This window comes from Elephas maximus, chromosome 2, assembly GCF_024166365.1.
Source record: "Elephas maximus indicus isolate mEleMax1 chromosome 2, mEleMax1 primary haplotype, whole genome shotgun sequence".
NCBI classification, from domain to species: Eukaryota; Metazoa; Chordata; class Mammalia; order Proboscidea; family Elephantidae; genus Elephas; species Elephas maximus.
Genome location: NC_064820.1, coordinates 97,682,092 through 97,696,675, shown reverse-complemented (window position 1 = coordinate 97,696,675; position 14,584 = coordinate 97,682,092). Strand labels below are relative to the sequence as shown.

Below are 14,584 nucleotides of genomic sequence, written 5' to 3'. Positions count from 1 at the left end.
AGCCTGGTACTGGTACAACAACAGATACATAGATGAATGAAGCAGAACTGAGAATCCAGACGTAAATTCATCCACCTATGAGCAGCTGATACTTGACAAAGGCTCAAAGTCCATTAGCTGGGGAAAGGACAACTCGTAACTGGATATCCATCTGCAAACAAATGAAACAAGACCCATACCTCACACCATGCACAAAAACTAACTCAAAATGGATCAAAGGCCTAAACATAAAATCTAAAATGATAAAGATCATGGAGAAAAAATAGGGACAACTCTAGGAGCCCTAATACGTGGCATAAACAGAATATGAAACATTACTAACGATGCACAAACACTAGAAGAACTAGACAGCTGGGAGCTCCTAAGAATCCAACACTTATGCTCATCAAAAGACTTCACCAAAAGAGTAAAAAGACAACCTATAGGCTGGGAAAAAAATTTTGGCTATGACAAATCTGATCAGCATCTAATCTCTAAATCTACAAGAAACTGCAAAACCTCAATAACAAAAAGACAGATAACCCAATTAATAAATGGGTAAAGTGTATGAACAGGCTCTGCACCAGAGAAGACATTCAAGAGGCTACCAGATACATGAGGAAATGCTCGTGATCATTAGCCATTAAACCCACTGCTGTTGAGTCAATTCTGACTCATAGCAGCCCTATAGGACAGAGTAGAACTGCTCCACAGGGTTTTCAAGGAGCACCTGGTGGATTCGAACTGCCAATCTTTTGGTAAAAGCCGTAGCTCTTAACCACTACGCCACCAGGGTTTCCCATTAGCCATTAAAGAAATGTAAATCAAAACTACAATGAGATATCATCTCACTCGAACAAGGCTAGTATTAATTTAAAAAAACACAAGATAATAAATGTTGGAGAGGTTGTGGAGAGACTGGGACACTTACACACTGCTGGTGGGAATGTAAAATGGTACAACCACATCGGAAATCGATTTGGCACTTCCTTGAAAAGCTAGAAATATGATCCAGCAATCCCACTCCTTGGAATATATCCTAGAGAAAGAAGAGCCATCACACAAAGAGATATATGCACACCCATGTTCACTGCAGCACTGTTCACAATAGCAAAAAGATGGAAACAACCTAGGTGCCCATCAACGGACTAACGGATAAACAAATTGTGGTATATTCACATAGTGGAATACTACGCAACGATAAAGAACAATGATGAATCCTCGAAACATCTTATAACACGGATGAATCTGGAAGGCATTATGCTGAGTGAAATTAGTCAGTCGCAAAAGGACAAATACTGTATGAGACCACTATTACAAGAACTCAAGAAATGGTTCAAGCACAGAAGAAAACATTCTTTGATGGTTATGAGGTTGGGGAGGGAGGGAGGGAGGGGGCATTCACTAATTAGATAGTGAACAAGAATTATTTTCGGTGAAAGACGGACAACACACAATATAGGGGAAGTGAGCACAACTGGTCTACACCAAAAGCTAAGAAGCTTCCTGAATACAACCAAACACTTTGAGGAACAGAGTAGCAGGGGTGGGGGTCTGGGGACCATAGTTTCAGGTGACATCTAGGTCAACTGGAATAACAAAGTTTATTAAGAAAATGTTCTGTATCCCGCTTTGGTGAGTGGCATCTGAGGTCTTAAAAGCTAAGTGAGTGGCCATCTGAGATGCATCAATTGGTCCCAACCCACATGGAACACAGGAGAATGAAGAGCACCAAAGACACAAGGAAAATATTATCTCAAGAGACAAAAAGGGTCACATAAACCAGAGACTCCTTCAGCCTGAGTCTGGAAGAACTAAATGGTGCCTTGTTGCCACCAATGACCGCCCTGACAGGGAACAGAATAGAAAGTCCCTGATAGGGCAGGAGAAAGGTGGGGTGTAGAACTCAAATCCTAGTAAAAAGACCAGACTTAATGGTCTGACCGAGACTGTAGGGACCCTGAAAGACATGGCCCCTGTACTCTCTGTTAGCCCAGAACTGAAACCATTCCTGAAGCCAACTCTTCAGACAAAGATTAGACTGGACTAATTTTTTTTTTTTATAGGACATAATATGATATTTGTGAAGAGAGTGCTTCTTAGTTCAAGTATATACATGAGACTAAATGGGTACCTCCTGTGTAGACGTGAAATGAGAAGGTAAAAGGGGAAGGGAGATGGTTGAATGGACACGGGAAATCCGGGGTGGAAAGGAGGAGTATGCTATCACATTATAGGGAGAGTAATTAGGGTCACATAACAATGTGTGCATAAATTTTTGTATGAGAAACTAACTTGAACTGTAAACTTTCACTTAAAGCACAATAAAAAAATAAATAAATAAAATCCAGATATCAAGAGTAATAAAATAAAAAAAGATGAGTACAGAAACTGATGAAAGAAAAATGCACTATCGAAAATATCAAGAAAGTAAGAAGTTAGTTTTAGGAAAGAACAATAATATTGATGAACTCCCAGAAAGAGAGAGAGAGAGAGAAGACACATATAAGAAAAAAAAGAGAGAGTAAGAGAAAGAACAAATCACATTATTAAGGATAAAAAAAAAAAAAAAAAGCTACAGATCCTACAAACATTAAGAAAATTGAATAGTTATATCAAATGGACAAATTCACTTAATAAAACAGACAATCCACAAAACTGACACAGAAATATATAGAAATAGAAAATATGAATAGTTCTATATGTTTTAAAGAAAATGGATCTGTAATTAAAAGTGTTCCTATTAAAAAAAAAAAAAAACTTTTAAGCCTAGATGGGCTTATGTGAAGTATTCCAAAATATTAACGAAGAAGTAACACCAACTTAAAAACATTTACACCTAACAGAAACAGAGGTATCACTTCCTAACTCTTTTTATGAAATCAGCACAAAATTGCTTCTAAATTTTGACATAAATATTTTTAAAATAACAACTTGTGTGTATTAATGTATTAGTAATCTATTTACAGAAAACTGCACTAAAGGAAAATTTATTATGACTATGAAGTAACCACTGTATAACAGAAGAGTTGTTATTTCACGCAACCACAAATCCCACCATTACTTCTAGAGAAGTGTCATGTTTTTAAATGATGATATAGGTATGTCGTTGTTGTTGTTAGGTGCCATCGAGTCGGTTCCAACTAATAGCGGCCCTATGCACAACAGAACGAACACTTCCTGGTCCTGAGCCATCCTTACAATTGTTGTTATGCTTGAGCCCATTGTTGCAGCCACTGTGTCAATCCACCTTGTTGAGGGTCTTCCTCTTTTCCACCGACCCTGCACTCTGCCAAGCACGATGTCCTTCTCCAGGGACTGATCCCTCCTGACAACATGTTCAAAGTATGTAAGACGCAGTTTCGCCATCCTTGCCTCTAAGGAGCATTCTGGTCGCACTTCTTCCAAGACAGATTCGTTCATTCTTTTGGCAGTCCGTGGTATATTCAATGTTCTTCACCAACACCACAATTCAAAGGTGTCAACTTGTCTTCAGTCTTCCTTATTCATTGTCAAGGAATAAGGAAGACGCACGCATATGATGTGATTGAAAATACCATGGCTTGAGTCAGGCACACCTTAGTCTTCAGGGTGACATCTTTGCTCTTCAACACTTTGAAGAGGTCCTTTGCAGGGTATGTGTTGCCCAGTGCAATGCGTCTTTTGACTTCTTGACTGCTGCTTCCATGGCTGTTGATTGTGGATCCAAGTAAAATGAAATCCTTGACAACTTCAATCTTTTCTCTGTTTATCATGATGTTGCTCATTGGTCCAGTTGTGAGCATGTTTGTTTTCTTTATGTTGAGGTGTAATCCATACTGAATTGAAGGCTGTGGTATTTGATCTTCATTACTAAGTGCTTCAAGTCCTCTTCACTTTCAGCAAGCAAGGTTGTGTCATCTGCATAACGCAGGTTGTTAATGAGTCTTCCTCCAATTCTGATGCCCCGTTCTTCTTCATATAGTCCAGCTTCTTGGATTATTTATTCAGCACACAGATTAAATAGGTATGGTGAAAGAATACAACCCTGACGCACACCTTGCCTGACTTTAAACCAACCGGTATCCCCTTGTTCTGTCCAAACTGCCTCTTGATCTATGTAAAGGTTCCTCATGAGCACAATTAAGTGTTCTGGAATTCCCATTCTTCACAGTGTTATCCATAGTTTGTTATGATCCACACAGTCGAATGCCTTTGCATAGTCAATAAAACACAGGTAAACATCCTTCTGGTATTCTCTGCTTTCAGCCAGGGTCCATCTGACATCAGCAATGATATCCCTGGTTCCACATCCTCTTCTGAAACCTGCCTGAATTTCTGGCAGTTCCCTGTCGATACACTGCTGCAGCCGTTTTTGAATGATCTTCAGCAAAATTCATAAGGTTTTCACTGGCTAATGCTTTTCAGAAGTAGACTGCCAGGTCCTTCTTCCTAGTCTGTCTTAGTCTGGAAGCTCAGCTGAAACCTGTCCTCCATGAGTGACCCTGCTGGTATCTGAATACCGGTGGCATAGCTTCCAGCATCACAGCAACACACAAGCCCCACAGTACGACAAACTGACAGACATGTGGGGGGTTATAGCATATTTAAATACAAATAATGTAACAATTTATATCCTTACATTGAGATAGATGGCACAATGGTTAAGTGTTTGGCTGCTAAACAAAAGGTCAGCAGTTTGAATCCACCAGTCGCTCCTTGGAAATGCTAAGGGTCAGTTGTACTCTGTCATATAGGGTCGCTGACTCGGAATTGACTTGATGGCAATGGGCTTTTTTATTGAGACAGAAGTGATACTAAAAATACTATGAAATTTTTAAAAGCTGGAATAAATTTCATTGAGATGATTTAGGAATATTCTATGTGAATAAAGGAGAAATCTAACCTCGTATGCTGATAATAGGTTAGTCACTTTTCGTCTAATGATTCTGTGTATTAAAACCAATATTTGACAATAATATATTTGACACTTTACTTATTACAGTTTAGCTGGTCATAGGGAACTTCCTGCAAAAGCTTAAGAAGGCAAATACTTTAAGAGTAAACAAATTTGAAATTTGGACATCTGTACCTAATAGTTTATTTCTCCCTTTAAAAATCCTTTTAGAAACATGAAGGGAAAGTCTCTTCTAATTAACATCACTTTCATCAGATTCTATTTACCAAGGCTGGGTGGGTCAGTCTTGCTAGGGAGCTCTTGAAAGGAATGGCCTGCTGGCCAACACGGCATGCCTCAGGCTGCTTTGTATCTGACAGACACAGGATGCTGCAGAACTTTCTGAAATTAATCCTGGCAGCCTAAAACATAAATTAATGCCAGGGGTAGTAAAATGTAATGAACAAGTCATAAATTATTTCTAAAAAGATATGATTCTTTTCTAGGAGATTATAAGCTTATAGAACTTTATATGGACAAAATATGCTATAATTCTATAAAATAATTAGTATGAGATCTTCTTGAATCTCAATGAATAGATAAAATTACTATATATAGTATATTTATTTGTGTATGTGTATGTAACATAGCCAGTCTGCTTTGGCCAAGTGTGGCTTAGGGGTTTATAACTGTGATTGTCCATGTGTAGGATATATTTGTATACATCAACAAGTTTTTATTAAGTGTGTGACAGATGATCGAAAACGATTAGAGACAACAAATAATATTAAAAAAGCTTATCCTTACATGAGACTTTTACTTTCAAAGATTTTTCAAAATTAAAAAAACTAATTTTCATCTTTACGACAATCCTTCAAGGTAATTAGGAAATACTGTCCTCATAAAATTGTGAATAAACTATTCTTTCTTATTTAATATCTTATTTTTTTCTAATTTTCATTAAACTGAAGAAGATGGTTAAGCATGATTATTACAAAGGGTTTTTTCTCACATGTGGAGTCAATAAAGAGGCTGTGCGCTCCTCAAAACTACAAGATACCAGATTCAGGATTAATTCATATATGTTCATGGGTACGCGTGTGTATATGAAGATATTTTAGATTTGAAGACTAGTGTATTTTAATAACCATATCTGAGAAAAATCAAGGTGACCATGTTTCCTTCCCGTGTGCTTTTTCACATACCCTCCAGTCACCCTGATACTGTCTTTTGGTATTTAGGGACCTTATGAGTGATGGTACCTGCCACTCACTTCTCCCCTAACAGGTTCCGTAGATAATATGCCACTCTCCAATTTTTCACACTGATTCTATTCTTTATCAAAATTTTCATACTGCCCTGATTTTGATAGGTTCAATTGTCTTCCTCAATCCAATAAACTAAATTTTGCTAAGTAATTATGTACACAAATTACCTTGAAGTATTCAATACACCAACTCACCTGAGAAGATTGCATCTGTAAAAGGAACTTGAGAGATAATAGTTTCACACTTAAAGGAATAATTAAAGGAAATAGAGGCTCAAACAATGTGGCAGGAAAACAAAGATCTTCCTGGTACTCTTCAATCATATCTCTTGGTCAATTGCTTCCACCATCTTTACTAATAAAGCTGCCTAGGAACACAGCCTGGTAAGACAATGTGTTTTGCCTGGATGTACTTACAGGTCACCGTGGATGAGTCCATAGGTCTGTGGCATGCTCTGATGATAGATTCCTCTTAGGATCAGTATAAGGAGAATCACGACAAAAGCTGGAAGTCCCCAACTCAGAAGGAAAAACAGCAGGTATCGCCTCTCTGTGTGTTCATCGTTCATCACCAGTACATACCAGAAGTTCACAGACTAAGGACGGAAACAGAACATAAAATGAACAGACTCTGGTTTAATGGCACAGGACACAGACTCATCTGAATTAGGCATGAAGACTTACTGATCAACAAAGGGCTAGAATCTATTTAATAATTATAGTTTCATTTTATTTTTTTAGTTAGTTCATTCATTCTTTCTTTCATACATCCAAGAAATTCAAGGTGCTCCAAAAGTCTGGAACCATAAGGGACATTTACTAGTTTATTTATTATAGTTCTTATTTTACTTAATTTTCTTTGATTTAATCTCAGTCATAATCTTCTGTGATTGTTCATATACTGATATTTAAACCTACTTTCCATGTGTACTGGTTAAGACCTCGGCTGCTAACCAAAAGGTCGGCAGTTTGAATCCACCAGCCACTCCTTGGAAACCCTATGGGGCTGTTCTTCTCAGTCCTATAGGGTTGCTGCTATGGATTGAATTGTGTCCCCACAAAATGTGTGTCAACTTGGCTAGGCTATGATTCCCAGTATTATGTGACTGTCTACCATTTTGTCATCTGATGTGATTTTTCTGTGTGTTTTAAATCCTACCTCTATAAATGTTAATAAGGCAGGATTAAAGACAGTTATGTTAATGGGGTAGGACTCAATCTACAAGATTAGGTTGTATCTTAAATCGATCTCTTTTGAGATATAAAAGAGAGAAGCTAGCAGAGAGTTGAGGGAACCTCATTACCACCAAGAAAGAAGAGCCAGAAGCATGTGTCCTTTGGGATACAGGGTCCCTGTGCTGAAAATCTTCGAGACCAGGGGAATACTGATGACAAGGACCTTCCCCCAGGGCTGACAGAAAGAGAAAGCCTTTCCCTGGAGCTGGTACCCTGAATTCAGGCTTCTAGCCTCCTAGAGTGTGAGAGAATAAGTTTCTCTTTGTTAAAACCACCCACTTGTGGTATATCTGTTATAGTAGCACTAGATTACTAAGACAGTCACTATGAGTTGGAATCAACTCCACGGCAATGGGTAGCACAGGACACATGGTTGGGTCCCACGTGAACAACTTCATGATGACAGTGAAGCAAATAGCTTCATGTTTCCAGGCTTTTTTGGACAACTTTGATGTAGTGAGTACTTATAAGCAAAGCACTGTTCCAGGGAACAGGGCTATAATTGTGAAGATAGCCCCAATATCAGCCCCTTGTGGGAGATATAAAGATACAGGTAGAGATATAGATAAACCGAAAATGATTACACAGAGAGAAAAGTTCTGTGATGCGGTAGATTTTGTGGCCTTTTTTTTTTTTTTTTTTCCTAGTTTATATTCTTTTTTTTTCATTCCCTTGACAGATATTTATTGAGATCTTACTAAATTTCAGCAATCAGTCTAGGTACTGGAGATATAGCAGTGACACAGAGGAGTGAGGTATTCTTGAATCTTAGCTTCCAAACAAATAGAAAGTTACGAAACTAAGGAAGGTACTTATTTTATATCAATGTATTTCTTATTTTATTAAGATAAAAATACAAAAAGGAAAGGTATATAGAGAGTGAAGGAGAGAGGGCAAATTAGATCAAGAAAACTGAGCTCTGGAAATGTGATGATTGGCCCTAAATCCCATATTTAGCTGTATCTAAGCCAAATCTAGAACTTCTACATTCTTCTTTCTAGCAAGCCTCTGTCCATGAGGAATTCTTATGTTTATTATCACTTAGTACAGTAAAAACATTGACCGTCATGTCACACATATTTCACACAATTAACAACTATTCACTGGACAAATCCCCCTTCTCAGTTTGGTATAGTGGAAAGGGTGTGAGTACAAAAGAATTATAATTGAATTATCATTCAAAATGTTTTATACATTAGCAGGATAACTTTGTCCAACTAACAACCTCACTAAATTTCAGCACAGTTTCCTCACGTGTACAATGAGGTTGTTATAAAGATTAAATGAGATATTGCATGTAAAGTACTGAACACGCGAAAATGTTGCCATGTCCCATAAATCTCCTAGTGGGATGTCAGACAGTGTGAAAGCCAAAAGATAAATAGTTTAAGACCAAAAGTAAGTATTGATGCAAAGGAAACCCTTTCTGTGTGAAAAATAAGCATGCCTAATGTTCGTGGGAAGGCTTTTAGATTCTGTTTACTGAGGCTTCTGAGTTAGATCCTGTCTGGACCAAATTAGCCTTGAGGGATTACTATTGAACTAAACCGGGGAAGGATAATAAAACGTTTGGTTACTTGGAGATTTTTTTCTCTAAATTTTATTTCCTGTTGGCATTCCATGTCTTTATGTGCATGTGGTTATATTTGCAATTCTGAAGCATGTTTTGAATTACCGCTTACATAAATTTGTTCTATCTCCTTTTAAAAAAAATTATTAGGTCCTCCTTTATATAATTAACATACGGATGTGGACCCAAATAAGTGGCAGTATATAAAGTTTCTGTTGCTGAGGTCACCAATACTTCCTCCTAGAAAATGAAAATTCACAAAAGTAAGGCTCACTGATTAACCCATCTCCAAAATAAAAGCACTATTTATTTTCGGTGGTGCAGTAGGTGGAAGAAACAAGGACAATACATTCTGGTACATAATTTGTACATTGATTCATCATGATAAAGATCTGGATACTTCCAAAATGTCTGCTTTTACGTAGATGAACATTAGTTCCATTAGTTAGAATCACTGAGCCTTTCGGCAACTGTCTGACCTTTACCACAGGCTCAGATAAGCCTGAGACAAGTGTAACTCTGTTAGGTTTATATTCACAATGCTTCTGCTCCGAAGAGCTCAAGGCAGAGTATTGCTGAAATCCTGAACACTCAGTTAAACAAAGGAAGCTCCGAATGTCCTAAGTTTTTGTCAATTTAGAAAAAAAAGTCCTTCCTCTCTTGAATGAATCCAAATCACTAAGGAATTCTCTAAAGACATATACATATATCTTTTTTTTTTTTTTTGGCCACAGAATGAGAATAATCCATAAGAAACATTTAATTATTTTATAGAAATATTAAATGGTCCAAACATAAGATTTTTTTTGACTAACACAATTCAAGTTTTACTTGAATTTTAAAATGGTATGGTAGGTACATTTTGGGGTATATGCCTCGCTCCGGAGCTCCTTTCTCTAAATACTGCCCCCATACATGCAGGCTGTGTTCAGCAGCTCTGTGTGCTCCATGACCCTATTCCCTTGGCCACAGCTGATTTGAACAGTGGGTGAAACCTGACCCAGGCTGGGCCAATGATCTATCAATGAACTCCTTGAAATTTGTTTGGTGTACTATATCTGAGCCAGTCAACTGAAAAGTGAGGACATACATACTTTTCATGGTAAGGGCAGCCATGGGCACAGTGAAGAGAGAAAGTCTGTCTGTAGAGAAGAAGCATGGACAAAGCCTTTCATTCTTGCTTATGGTCCCTTGTGAATTCCAACTGCGCTCAGATTTCTTGGGTTCAAGGAGTTATCCTATACGATTAGAGTTCTTGTATGGTTTGTACATTTATTTTAATTAGTTTAAGTTTCTCTCACTTGTTCTAAAAAAATGTGACTGCGATATACATTACTACACTGAAACAATGAAGTTAAGACTTCTAGTTACTGCCATTCTCCAACAAAAAACAGTGAAGTATTTTGACTATGTTCCTGTCCCTGAAATCATGGTTGCTCCTTTGTAATCTAGAGCCAAGAGAATTAAAAGACCATTATGTTTGCATAATAATTTTATGTTGGCAGATAAATAGCATGTGTAATCTCTTTGTTTAGAGTCTGTGTGTTTATCCAAGGGTGGAACTAATACTACTGTGAGAACTCAATGCAAGGCAAAGGAGTCACTCTCACCCAAATACGCTTCATGCTGACTGAGCACTGTTTGCCATGAACTCGATCTGTTTTACACTGACCTGATAAAGAGTAAGTGTGAACTGGAAATTTCAATACGTAAGTCTCTATTTATGTTTCTATTTCTAGGCTTTAACAATGTTGTTAGAATCATCTCAGGAACCATCACAAGACCAGCAGTCATTGTTATACAGTCATGTTACATTTTCAGCCAAAATGTTAACACACCAAAATTTAACAACCTATGTTAATTTGACTTGATTTTTCTACAATTCAGACACAGAATAAAAAGGTCTCCTAAGGCATCAAGATCACTCAAACTGATGTGACATAGGTTCTGAAGGCAAGTCCCGAAAGATTCAATAATATTTTCAGCAGTAGAAACCATCAAATTAGCTACTCTGAAAGGGATAACTGATGAAAATGTTCTGCAGTGTGTTTAAAAATCCATGATATTACTACACAGTCACAGCTTTAACATAACTCTAACCACTGGTATATTTAAACCACCACTTTCTATTTTCATTATTGCTTGTCAGGGAAGGATGGTGTAGAGTATTTGAATTTGCACATTTATCACAATTGTCAGCATTTCAAAATTGCCTGGGTACCTGTAACTTAAGAGAACTAACTACAAGGTCATTTTAATAAATGAGAATGATTTAGTAGTATTTTTGAAAATTTTCTGTCACAGACACAATCTATACAAATAGAGTAAAGAAGGATTTTCAAAGCCACAAATCTGCAAAAAAAAAAAAGATAAACTGTCAGGTGAATAATGGATAATGTGAATAATGAATAATATAAATAATAATTTTTAATTAAAAAATATAAAAAATTTGAAAAGACCTGATGATTAGTAACTTGATTTGGGTTTTTGACACAGCGCTGGAATAATAAACTGTGTAGTTTGGGCCAATATAGCTTGGCTATTCTGGGTTTCAACTTCCCCCTTTGGAGGAAGGAGAGGTTAAACTATAAGCTATAAAAAATTTCCTGACTAACGTTTGTGATTCAGTTAGTCCAGAAATTTAAAACAAAACAAACAAACCAGAAGCTGCCAAGCTGATTCTGACTCATGGGAAGCCCATGTGTGTCGGAGTAGAAGTGTACTCCATGGGGTTTTCAAGGCTGGTTTTTTAGAAATGGATCTTCAGGCCTTCTTCTGAGGCATCTCTGAGTGGACTCAAACCTCCAACCTTTCAGTTAGCAGCTGAGAGTGTCAACCATTTGCACCACCCTTAAATACAAATACTAATGATATGGACATACAGACTACAAAATTTAGCGCTGATACAGGCCTTGCAGTTCATCCTACTGTGCCCTCTTATTTACAGACAAGGAAACTGAGCCAGTGAGAGAAAAGCCTAGCTTTTTCATCATACGATTAGTTACAGAACTGGCTGTGGAGAACTCACCCAAAATGTGTGTAAATAATGATTACATTTAAAATTTATTTCTATAGAAATTCACACAAATATTGACAATATTATTATTTGCATGGGAGCTTATTTTTTGCCCTTATTCTGCACTCCCCGCCCCACTTCACTTTATATGCCAGTGGAGACACATTTTTCTGGTAGAAGTATGGAGAAACCCTTTCCCTCTTCCTTTCCATGTTTTGCTTACACTAAATGAAAACTTATACAGGTTTATCAAAATATTAATGGCTGAAACATAACTGTGAGCTGTGTGGCTTGCAATTAATTTTTGTATAACTAATTTTGGTTGTTGCGAGTTGCCATCGAATCAATTCCAACTCATGGTAACCCTGTGTATTACGGAGTAGAACTGTGCTCCACAGAGTTTTCTTGGCTGTAATCTTAAAGGAAATAGATCACCAGGCCTTTTCTTCCATGGTACCACTGGGTGGGTTCGAATAATAGTACCTAATAAAATGTTTTACTAGTTTTATTGAAATTATCAAATAAACGAAAATATATACAACTTATTTTGAGTATTCGGAAAATTTTACTGACTTTAAGAAAAAGTTTATCATTTAGCTTATTTACTAAGTTGATTTATATTCAACCTTGCTTGAGGAAGATTTTTAGGAAACTCGATGCTTTTATTAGACTGAACTCCTAAAGAAGAGGGACAAGAGCTCCCTGGTGACAACTAAAAATGTTAAAAGCAATAATTTAACATAAGAATGAAGCCAATATTCAATAATCAGGTAATAAAATAGGCCCCATACTAAGCTATTACAGTTACATCTCATTTAATCAAGATGACGGCTCTCTAAATTTTATTGTAATCTCTTTTTACAACTTAAGGAAACTCATGATGGAAGAAGTATATTTCCCAGAATTAGTAACTGAGGATGTTAGAATTTAAACTGATTCTAATTAAGAAGCAAACCAACCTACAAAAAACTCAGAGATAATTTGGGTAAAAAATGGGTTTAAACTAAAAGACTATATGCCTCTAAGCATATTTACTTACATCCCTATACTCATGTCTATTTATTTTAAAGTAGCATTTTCAGTGACTACTATTTTCCAAATGTGTGCATAGGAAAATCGATGACATGCCTTGTTTAATCATTTTCTCATAGGTCAAAATTATGCTTTCTCTACTCCACAAACATAAATTCAATAGTTTACTCATACATCTTCTTATAATGCCTGCAAGTGTATTTGTAAAGCATAAAGGAGAAATGCTTTTCCTTAAAAAAAAAAAGTTAAAAATTGGCTATGTGAACTTTATAAATTTTCATGGTATATAGGATAAGATTGGTATCCAGGTTGTTGTGTAATATTTGGTTATTAATTGTGTCACCAGAAAACTTAAACTGATTTATAACATCAAGTTTAGTCAGAGATCACAGATACTATTAATTCTATCCCTTACCATATGTTCTTAGTCATTCATCTCAGATGAAAGTCTGAGAAATGCTACCACATGTCTTGCTCCAGTTATCATCCCTCTTTTTTTAACATTTATTATATAAAATAAATTGCAAGGCTTTTTGAGGATTGGAGAATTGAGTATTTCCTGGGTATGTCATTTTTATCTTGGTAATTATCAGTCTGTTGTCCTTAATACCTTTGATGTCCCCAAATTAAATCAGTCACGAAGGAACTCAAATGAAATCTGTTGCCATCAAGTTGATTCCGACTTATAGTGACCCTATAAGACAGAGCAGAACTGCCCCATAAGGTTTCCAAGGCTGTAAATCTTTAGGGAAGCAGACTGATATCTTTCTCCCCAGGAGTGGCTGGTGGGTTCAAACCGCTGACCTTTCAGTTAGCAGCCAAGTGCTTAACCACTGTGCCACCAGGGCTCCTTGCTGAAGAATAACAGGGCTAATTTTAGCATTTCCCTTCCTGTTGCTATGCTCCTGCACTGAGTAGCTTTTCTACCAAGGAATAACATGTGCATTTCCTTCTTCATAGCCTGATTATATGGAGAAATTAACACACAAGATGTGAGTACTCAAGTATAACTATAAAATTATTTCTAACCTTACTCTAAAAAAAAAATCCTTACTCTACCACCTTAAAAATAGGTTTTTCCAAGTGAGCTTAAGTTTCAAAATAAAACACTATACTTCGAACTATGCTGTGTCCACATTGATAGACTGCAAGGGCAATCCAATGTCTGGATATTTTTCATAATTGAAGCAGAATGCTCTACAAGGGGTTTAACTTGGTAACAGGAAGTGATCATAAAACTGGGCCAAATGAATATACAGGTATAGTTATGCTTCCATTTACCTATGTTGTATATTAGAGCCCCAAATAATTTATTGTGATCTACTTTCCTTCAGGGATTAACCTACTATCTGGCAGTCCAACTGATAGCATGTTTCAGGTGGATATTAAAAGCATAATTTCTAGGAATTTTTTCTTTGGATACTCCATAAGTAAACAAACATTCAGAGTATAAGGATGCTCAAGAAAATATTATTTATAATAGCAAAAACAAATCAATCAAACACCTATGCTCATCTAAAGACTTCACCAAAAGAGTAAAAAGACCACCTACAGATTGGGAAAAAACTTTCAGCTATGACATCTCCGACCAGCGCCTGATCTCTAAAA

General features: G+C 36.7%; 1 protein-coding gene across 1 annotated transcript in view; it reads right to left on the bottom strand.

Moving 5' to 3' along the window:
• The window catches only part of ADGRV1 (adhesion G protein-coupled receptor V1), a 677,468-nt gene that overhangs the window by 211,655 nt on the left and 451,229 nt on the right, over positions 1 to 14,584 (bottom strand). Inside the window, exon 85 of the mRNA XM_049867518.1 lies at positions 6,540 to 6,718. Coding sequence (XP_049723475.1) covers positions 6,540 to 6,718 — 179 coding nt within the window. The remainder of the gene's footprint in view (positions 1 to 6,539; positions 6,719 to 14,584) is intronic.